At 32.1% G+C, this 9,887-nt stretch overlaps 2 protein-coding genes across 3 annotated transcripts in view; one reads left to right on the forward strand and one right to left on the reverse strand.

Annotated features, from left to right (window-relative positions):
• Nucleotides 1-2,298: 2,298 nt before the first annotated feature.
• LOC134283700 (uncharacterized) lies at nt 2,299-5,980 on the reverse strand. Of its 2 annotated transcripts, none has more exons than XM_062766188.1 (4): nt 5,831-5,980; nt 5,483-5,590; nt 2,569-2,694; nt 2,299-2,421 (listed from the first exon to the last, which is right to left on the reverse strand). In XM_062766188.1, exons 1-4 carry the CDS (start codon nt 5,894-5,896, stop codon nt 2,389-2,391), a joined length of 333 nt encoding a protein of 110 aa, XP_062622172.1. In that variant the 5' UTR covers nt 5,897-5,980; the 3' UTR covers nt 2,299-2,388. The 2 variants fall into 2 exon arrangements, with proteins under 2 accessions (XP_062622172.1, XP_062622173.1); XM_062766189.1 differs by having other exon boundaries at nt 2,305-2,421; nt 5,492-5,590.
• Nucleotides 5,981-6,191: 211 nt separating this feature from the next.
• The window catches only part of LOC134283701 (endoplasmic reticulum membrane-associated RNA degradation protein-like), a gene marked incomplete at its 3' end in the record, with an annotated part of 30,059 nt that continues 26,363 nt past the window's right edge, over nt 6,192-9,887 (forward strand). The window contains exons 1-2 of the mRNA XM_062766190.1: nt 6,192-6,272; nt 8,235-8,412. Of these exons, the coding sequence (XP_062622174.1) occupies nt 8,250-8,412 (163 nt within the window). The remainder of the gene's footprint in view (nt 6,273-8,234; nt 8,413-9,887) is intronic.

Here is a 9,887-nt window from a genome sequence, read left to right on the forward strand (position 1 = left end):
TTCTCTTCATTATTTTTGATACATGTATTAACCAGAAGTCTCTGTAGAGACTGTAGCTCTACTGGTTTGTACTTATCAACCAGAAGTCTCTGTCGAGACTGAAGCTCTACTGGTTTGTACTTATAGCAAAGGAAGAGGAAAGTACTTCAGCAGTTGGGAATTGAAACTTTACACTAGCAAAAAAGAGAATAATGATCCTTGAATAAGTTTCTTTATGTTCTTAGTGTAGTCTACTTGCATGCCACATTATATTATAATCAGACTAAAACTGTATTTGAAGTAGCATTTTGAGAGTAACAGAAATTGCTATCTTTATTAACCAAGGTAATAATGTTCATTGAAGTCAAAAACGGATATAAAGAATTATGTACCTTAGTGTAGTCTACTTGTGTGCCAAGTTATATTGAAATCAGACCAAAACTGTAAGAGGAGTAGCATTTTGAAAGAATTTCACAGAAATTTCTATTTTTAGTAACAACGCCTACACCATTCGTCAAAATCAAAAACCGATACACAGAATTATGTATCTTAGTGTAGTCTACTTGTGTGCCAAGTTTAATATATTGAAATCAGACCAAAACTGTAGGAGGAGTAGCATTTTGAAAGAATTTCATAGAAATTTCTATTTTTAGTAACAACGCCAACACCGTTCGTCGAAATCAAAAACCGATACACAGAATTATGTATCTTAGAGTAGTCTACTTGTGCGCCAAGTTATATTGAAATCAGACCAAAACTGTAGGAGGAGTAGCATTTTGAAAGAATTTCACAGAAATTTCTATTTTTAGTAACAACGCCAAGACCGTTCGTCGAAATCAAACACCGATATACAGAATTATGTATCTTATTGTAGTCTACTTGTGTGCCAAGTTTAATATATTGAAATCAGACCAAAACTGTAGGAGTAGCATTTTGAAAGAATTTCACAGAAATTTCTATTTTTAGTAACAACGCTAACACTGTTCGTCGAAATCAAAAATCGATATATAGAATTATGTACCTTAGTGTAGTCTACTTGTGTGCCAAGTAATATTGAAATCAGACAAAACTGTAGGAGGAGTAGCATTTTGAAAGAATTTCACAGAAATTTCTATTTTTAGTAACAACGCCAACACCGTTCGTGGAAATCAAAGACCTATACACAGAATTATGTATCTTAGTGTAGTCTACTTGTGTGCCAAGTTATACTGAAATCAGACCAAAACTGTAGGAGGAGTAGCATTTTGAAAGAATTTCACAGAAATTTCTATTTTTAGTTACAACGCCAACACCGTTCGTCAAAATCAAAATCCGATACACAGAATTATGTATCTTAGTGTAGTCTACTTATATGCCAAGTTATATTGAAATCAGATCAAAACTGTAGGAGGAGTAGCATTTTGAAAAATTGTTTACAGACAGACAGACAGACAGACGGACAGACGGACGGACGCCGGACGCATTACTATCGCATAAGCTCTTCTGGTCTCTGATTAGTAGAGCTAAAAACCATTGCACTATTTTATGTATTTTTGTGTAGTCTACTTGTGTGCCAACTTATTTTGAAATCAAACTAAAACTGTAGAAGGAGTAGCGTTTTAAAGGAATTTCACAGAAAATTCTATTTTTAGTAACCATGGCAACACCGTTCATCGAAATCAAAAACCGATGCACTATTCTCTGTATCTTAGTGTAGTCTACTTGTGTGCCAACTTATATTGAAATCAGACCAAAACTGTAGAAGGAGTAGCGTTTTAAAGGAATTTCACAGAAAATTCTATTTTTAGTAACCATGGCAACACCGTTCATCGAAATCAAAAACTGATGCACTATTCTATGTATCTTAGTGTAGTCTACTTGTGTGCCAAGTTATATTGAAATCAGACCAAAACTGTAGAAGGAGTAGCGTTTTTAAGGAATTTCACAGAAAATTCTATTTTTAGTAACCATGGCAACACCGTTCATCGAAATTAAAAACCCATGCACTATTCTATGTATCTTAGTGTAGTCTACTTGTGTGCCAAGTTATATTGAAATCAGACTAAAATTGTAGGAGGAGTAGCGTTTTGAAAAATTGTTTACAGACAGACGGACAGACAGACAGACGGACGGACGCCGGACGCATTACTATCGCATAAGCTCTTCTGGTCTCTGACCAGTAGAGCTAAAAACATGATAATGAAAAAATAAATAAAATGCATGAGAATAGTCATTAAAACAAGTGATTCATGGATGCTGCATCAAGGGGGACAACTGCTACTGTGAGACAAAAACCCACATATGTGGAAAAAGAATTTGACATTTATACCCTTATTACAATGGTTGATCTCCGAGAGATGTGAGTATTCTTTTTCCATCTAATCATGCCAGCAAAGTGATTTATTCTATTATCAACTCACTTCATTAACGTCAACTGTACGTCTTCACGTGCCGGAAATGTCCCTGTATAAAAATGTAATTAGAACATGAGAAACGGTGAGAAATTGAGTTGTCATCCATTCATAATTGTAAATACATGTACACATGTATAAAGAATTAATAATGTTCTAGTTGATATATATATTAATTAAATCTAGAGGTCTACTTTACCGGTTCTCCTGCTAGGCACCTCAAACACTCTGATTGGTTATTGTTATTATTGAGGCCCTGCAGAGGAAAACTGTTGATGGGAAAGTTGAGTTTATTGCTCCCTGTGTGTGGCCTCTGAGATTCTGCCTGCAAAGGAAGCATAATAGTATTTTTAATTCCAACAAAAACATTTTTATGACTTATGGGCCTAACATAAACCATTAAATCATAATTTTCATATTAAAAATTTAAATTTCTTTACTATATCATTCAACAAAATCATTTACGGGGTATACTTGAACTCCACTTACCCAGGAGTAAGTGAAAAAAATGTTCTTTAATTTCTTATCACATAATTCAGCAACATTTTACATGAAAGGGAGGAAAGTTCCTACTATTCATTTTTAGCGAGACAGCTGGCTAGAGCTCTTTACTTGAGGTTTACTGTTTCAATTATAACCAACTTCATTCTAGACTTTAAGATTTTAGCCTCTCATGCATATAAGTCTCCATGGTTTTGACCCCTTCAAGAGGTTTATAGAGAAACTGTTTCAGCCATCTCCATTCTATACAGAAGTAGATTGATTGATAGTATTTACTATTTTGTTTTACATCTCAACTTCCATTTGAGAATTTTTCACTCCCAACAGAGTGTTGCTACAAATATTGACCTTTTCTTGACACTCGGGGCCATTGAGCAGTGAGGGATCTTTATCATGCAAAGCAGCAAAAGCCTGCAGTGACACTGGGCCTCACTTTTAAAGGTTTCACTCAAAAGACCCACAACTTTCACTTCAAAGAGCAGAGTGCATTGTGAAGGAACAGTTCATTTAAACTATTTTTTATTGACTTAGGTTAGTTGCCTCTGAGATTTGAACCAACGACCTTTCAATATCAGATAGGGGTAACACGAATCACCGGAATGCCCCGTAATCACTGAAATGCCCCTAAAAATCACCGAAATGCCCAACAAAACCACCGAAATGCCCTTACATATGTTTTTACATGATGTTTTTCATAAAAATTAATGCTAATTTTTTTCAGTAAGGCATAACTGACGGTAAAATTAATTATTTTCATATTTTGTGCTCGAAGCGTATCGTACTTCAAAGGGCGATAACTCGTATTTGGTGATGACCTAGGAAGTGAAGTCTACAATGTTTAAAATCTAAGAAATAATAATGTCTTATGATATTTCTCGGAGAAAATTAGATGACAAATGATAACTATGATAAAAGAAAAAAATTTGACTTTCTTCTTTCTTCCTTTTCTTCCAACTTTTTGCATTGTGAACCAGGTTGTAACATTTATTCGTCTGCAGACGCCTGCTGGGGGAAAATAGGCGTAGCGTTAAAATATATAATTATACCTGCCATTATTCATTGAGTAAATTTATCTTTTATTGTATATATTTACTTTTACAGACCATAAAGTTAACGTTTTACCAAACAAAACGAGAGAGGGGGTACCGGTACACCAAATTTCCGTGATAGTTTACGACCGCGATGTAAGAATTTCAAAGGACAAATGCAGTCATAAAATGAAAAAAGGTTTTAAACTTTGTACTTCGTTAAGGCCATGTAAATATTACTATTTCTATTAATGATTTTTTTATTCTGTTACTTGATTAGATACATTGTCAGTCAGGTCAAGCATGGTACGGAACATTTCCCTTGTAAATTAGCAAATCTTTTCAAAGTAGCAATTGTTTCATAAAACGATGTAGGTGTATTCAACCCATTCAACAACTTAAAAAAAATATATAGTAAAATTGTCAAATTTTAATATTTCTATTGAATCAAATGTAGTTCATTATCCCAGGATACCCATGTCAATGTTTGTATAGCGCACGTGCGTAATTTCGATCAAAATGTAATATGACATAATACTACACACCTGTCAATAGATCAATTACTTAATTAATCCCAGTGAGATTAGCTGTCCGTGTATACACAGTAAACATAATTTCAGATATCCATTTGTTTCAGACAAATTAAACATAATAAATCAAATTAATTTTGTCTCATTTTTTAATCATTGATACTAGTAAAAAAAAAAAAAAATGAAACTTAAAAAAAATATTATTTCATAAACACAAAAACGAAACAAAACTATAATTTTGATAAATTTTGTTATTTTCTTTAAACATTGCAGTTGTTTTCTTTGCTAGTTACCAGAGGATCAAATATTCTTTAGGATTCATTCATACAAATTGAATAGAATTCCAAAAAGACAATCACAGTATTCAAGCATTGATTCTATTTTATGCAGCTGTTACTGTACTGATGAGAAGTGAGAGATCCAATCAATTAATAGTCCCATTTTCATATCAGATAACAATGAAATTTTATTAAATTCATACATGGTAAATATTTTTTTAATTAAACTAAACGTAAAAAAGATCTTTCTATTTGCTTTAAAACTTAATATAAAGATAGGACTTTCCAGTAAAATTACACTAGTGTACTCCGTTTTTAGAAATCAAGAATATATGTAAATAATATTACAAACAAAATTCGAATTGATATGAAAAATATGACTTATTATTCAGAATATATTTAAAACAGAAAAAAGGGAAAAATTAAAAATAAGACTATTTTGGCACGTGCCTTTAATCAGTGAGAGTTATCTTTCTTAGATACTATAACATGCACAATCCTCTGTTCAAATAAAATACTTACGTTAAAATTATGACATTTTTATTCGGTATCTAGGCTCTAGAACAATTGACATGATTAAAGTCATCAATATTTATTAATTTTTTGTTTATATATAACAAAATAAGGGGCATTTCGGTGGCATTTCGGTGATTTCTTGGGGCATTTCGGTGATTACGGGGCATTTCGGTGATTCATAGTACCGAGATAGCAAGTGTTCTTATACACGTTACCGACTGAGCTACTGTGACGTAGTGTACGGAGGTAGAGAATTTTACCTGAGGTACCTGAGGTGTGACTTCCATTTCTTCTGTCACTTGAGATTCTCTCTGTGTTAACAAATGTAACATCTGCTGCCTCTCGAGAATATACATGCATTGCTTTTTCTGTCAAACAAAAAAGATAATGGGTTAAAGAAACTATTAAATTTCCCATTTGTAAAAAAAAATCTTGCATATGAATGGAATTGCTCCTGGGTTGTTTTATATTTCATTTAAAAATTGGCTGGCTATGGTAATCTTCGGATACCACGGGTGCACCACAGGTGCTCCATTATTTAAAAAAAAAAACCATCATCGTATGCTAACAGCTTAACTCTCTTTTCTTAAAAATGCCTTTTAATGTACCTTCAAAGATCCGTCAAAGCCTTCAATGGTAAATTTGCGTTTAGTAGACATGTCGTGTAATATCATTGATCAATGAAAATACAACAGCATGTTTTACTTCAGATTTGATCAATTTGAAAATTTTGGCATGGGTTTCTCTTTCCTCTTTCTGTTTGTAAATATTTTTCTAATATTCAAGTTTTACAAAACTGTAATTTCCGGATTTCGTTCGGAATATTATATCATCTCATGTTCTGATAGATTTTTAAAATGTTTTCTCAGATTAATATTGTTTCGCTTATTAATTATGTCGTTTTCATAATTTCAATTAACTTTTGGAGTTTTCATGAAATCCAAAATAGCTCTTTTCGAATATGTTCTGGATCGGGTTAACCATTTTTGTTATCACGTTCGAATTATCTCTATTTTCACTAATGGACAAGGCAACACACAAACAAATGCGGTGATTTGTTTGTATATAGATTTTTTGACTGTCAATACAAAAAAAAACTGTATGTTTAAAGCTGTGATCATATGTATTCATCCACTACATGAAATATTTTATACAAATATGCAAATACAAATATTTATTGGTCAATTTAGTGTAAACAGGTAAACGCAATATTGGTAAAAGTTCGTCATATAAGAACCATCAATATTGTTCATTCATTTATACAACAGTCTAGAATGTGAGGCTATGCATAAGTCATACAATCATTTGTAAATAATTATGTAATACAATCATCTCTTAGAAATAATCAGGGACCTATATAGTATATAGGTCCCTGAAATAATCAAATATGACATTTCTATATGGTAATATTAAAAATCAGATAATTACGCATTAAAATATTATTATATAATAAAATACATAGGATAGACTTTACTTTAACGGTCCCCAGATTCGCAAGATCCTTGCGCTGATTGGACTATGACGTAACATTTACATCACTTAAGGTAGTACATTGATACTCTATATAACTCTTAATGACACAAATGTCTATTATTCCTTTATAAATTTGTCAAGTTTAAGTGCCTTTTTTGTCAAATTTTGCCCCGCAAGCCATGCTATAATTGTTTGTATTTTATTCAGCATATACATTTCCTTTGGAAAATCATAAAAGTTAAAAAAAAAATCATATGAGTGAGCAGAGGGTTTATGAACCTTAACTGATAAGTATGGCACCCCAAATTCACAAAAATGAGCTAAACCTAGTTTCACAATTGATAAACTAGGTTTATTGACTGTAAACTATAGTTTACAAACCATGAACTATAGTTAACAATTTGTTAACTATAGTTTTCATCTGTAAAACTATATTTAACGGTTGTTAACTATAGTTTACGAATGATAATTTAAGTTTATCTGTCTGAAATAAAACGTTAACAATATAGATTTTTTTGATAAACATAGATTCACGTCTGTAAACTATAATTTACGATCGTTAACTATCATTAAGAGTTGTAAACCATAGTTTACAAATTGTGAAACTGTATTTATCAGATAATCTATGTTTTGCAATCGCAAATGATTGTTTTTGGTGTTAAGTATAGTTTACGGTTGTGAAACATAGATTATCGTGTTAACTATGGTTTACAAATGTAAAATATAGATTAACGTTGTTAACTATAGTTTACAGTCCGTAAACTATAGTTTACAACCGATAAACCTAGTTTATTGACTGTGAAACTAATATATGTTTTGCTCATTTATGTGAATTTGGCGTGCCATAGATAAGGGTTAAATTTGCACCTATTCGACTGATCAGGGTTTAGTCTTATATAAACACCCACTTGAGAGATTAGGGTCATTCCTTGCACAATTATACAACTGACTATGGTTAGTCTCGCATCTTTCCGAGAGATTAAGGTTAGTCCTTGCACATTATTCGACTGATTAGGGTTAGTCTAGCGTAAAGTTTGAATACGAGTTTTTTTTGCCTTTTGATCCCAAAATTGAATTCTATGGTTAAAAGTTTAGTTTTAGAAACTTTTTATTTTTCAAAGACCGTAGTCAATGATAATTCAGCTTCATCGGCATTTTGTTCGTTTGTTTACATGGAAGAATGACTTAGTCCGAAAGAAATGACACTAAGCATGCGCCACTCGTGCTTCATTCAGAATGATTCTTTATCGATTCTTTCCATGAATAAACAATATTTAATATTAATTTTTTCAGAGAACAAGGTTAAAAACGAAGTTTTAAACTAAATTTTTAACCGTAGAATTCAATTTTGGGATGAAAAGGCCAAAAAAACTTGTATTTAAATTTTTTTTCGATGGCTCACATGATCTCATATATACTGAAGTCACCTACATTTTAACAAGTTTTTCTTGGGATCGGTAAAGTAAAGTCGTTCCGATACATGTATGATGTTTGTACCGGTTCATGATGCAAGCAACAATAGCAATCATTGTATTTTAGAAATTACAGCGACACATGGAAAGCAATGTACAGCTCAAAACATGTTTGTCTCCAAAAGTTCATTTTTTAATCACAAAAGCTGGAGGAAATAAAGATGATTTGAAAATTGTGGGGTCTTCTTGCTGCATTACACCAGACGGCTTTATTATTTGGGAAGAAGCTTGCATTTGCCTACCAGGTAAGTTTAATATATATCAGAAAATAGAAAATTGTGGCTTGATTGAATCAAACCAGAGATATGTGCATTAAAGGTGTTTTTATAGAGGTCGAAGTGTAATTAATAATCTAAACATGGAAGTTGTAGCTAGTTGATAGTTAAAACTGGATGGACTTGAATCCAGTCCTCCTCTTTACATTAAAATATATTAATCTATTCAAGCTTTTAAAATCTAAAATTCTAAAAAAAAAATTCCCTGGCCTTGGGTTGGCAAAAGATATAACAGATAATAGATTCATGTCAGTCAGATGAATAGGACTTGTACAGAAAAGTCATAAATTAATGTGGATATTGTAATAAATGTACTGTACACATACTTTTTTCTACGGGGTCATAATGTTGCGGAATCTCAATTTCTGTTAAATCTGCAGGTAGAAAATTACGAAGATTTCTTAGACTGTCACTTTATGCCTTACATTTATATTAAGTACGCTTGGACAAATTTCCGCAGAAAATTTGTGACCACGTATATAGCGTAAATTTATACCACACGGAAAAAAAAGTACTTCTACAGTATCTGAATTACTCCTACTACGTATACAAAGAATATACATTCAAATCTCATTATCTCAAATTTGCTATGACTGTCCTCATGAAAACAATTTAAAATGTCCAAAAATCTGAGATATCCAGCCCAGGGTAAAAGAAATGAATGATTGGGACTTGCAAATCATTTTGATATATCCATGATATTCCAGCAATCAGCTGTTCAAGATAACCAAAAGTTAAAAAAAAAACATTTGAAGTGTAAATCCTCATTCTCCCGCATTATTTTTTTTTCTTAAATATATTTTACTCCTTATTATATCAGTTTATCTTCAGGGAATTGTCAATGGAAAACCTACTGGTATGTCAATATCCCAAGAAACAAATACATGTAACTTTTAAAATCAAAGTTCAATGGCTTATGACTATATAACTCAGTTGTTAGAGAACCTGTCCAGAGGTTCAGGGACCCATGGTCTGACCTGGTCTGTTGTACAGCAAAACTTGTGTAATACGAACACGGATATTGCGAATTTACAGATAAAGCAAAGTTATCTTGAATACCCAGCTGTTTAAATTTAAAGAATTTCTTACACTGATATAACGAATTACGGATATAGCGAAGTAATTTCACAGGTCCCATTATAATGGGATCGTTATATCCAAATTTTACTGTACTTTCATTTGTAATGAGATTGGGTCCATGAAACATATGGAGAAAACAAACAGTATTCAAGTCCTTAAAACAATACAAAATAGGAGCAGAGCAAACACGCACCTCCCAAACATCAGAGATGGGATCAGATTTCATGTATTTTGGTATAGATCCATATATAACTGTTGATTGGCAAATAATCACAATGATTTTAATTTCACTATGTTCACAATTCATCATTTTTCTGCGAAATTAAATCTATTGTGAATGCTATCATCCTAAACGAACCTATCAA

The sequence above is a fragment of the Saccostrea cucullata genome, unplaced genomic scaffold, assembly GCF_032062105.1.
Source record: "Saccostrea cucullata isolate Sc308-1 unplaced genomic scaffold, CSIRO_AGI_Scuc_v1 ctg5328, whole genome shotgun sequence".
Classification (NCBI taxonomy): domain Eukaryota; kingdom Metazoa; phylum Mollusca; class Bivalvia; order Ostreida; family Ostreidae; genus Saccostrea; species Saccostrea cuccullata.

What these genes read in the sequence shown, in the direction of transcription:
- LOC134283700 (XM_062766188.1), bottom strand. Translation starts at nt 5,896, where the DNA reads ATGATATTACACGACATGTCTACTAAACGCAAATTTACCATTGAAGGC. An exon ending in TCACACCTCAGGTACCTCAG is followed by an intron (nt 2,695 to 5,482) that starts GTAAAATTCTCT and finishes CTTCCTTTGCAG; the next exon opens with GCAGAATCTCAGAGGCCACA. An exon ending in GGTGCCTAGCAGGAGAACCG is followed by an intron (nt 2,422 to 2,568) that starts GTAAAGTAGACC and finishes ATTTTTATACAG; the next exon opens with GGACATTTCCGGCACGTGAA.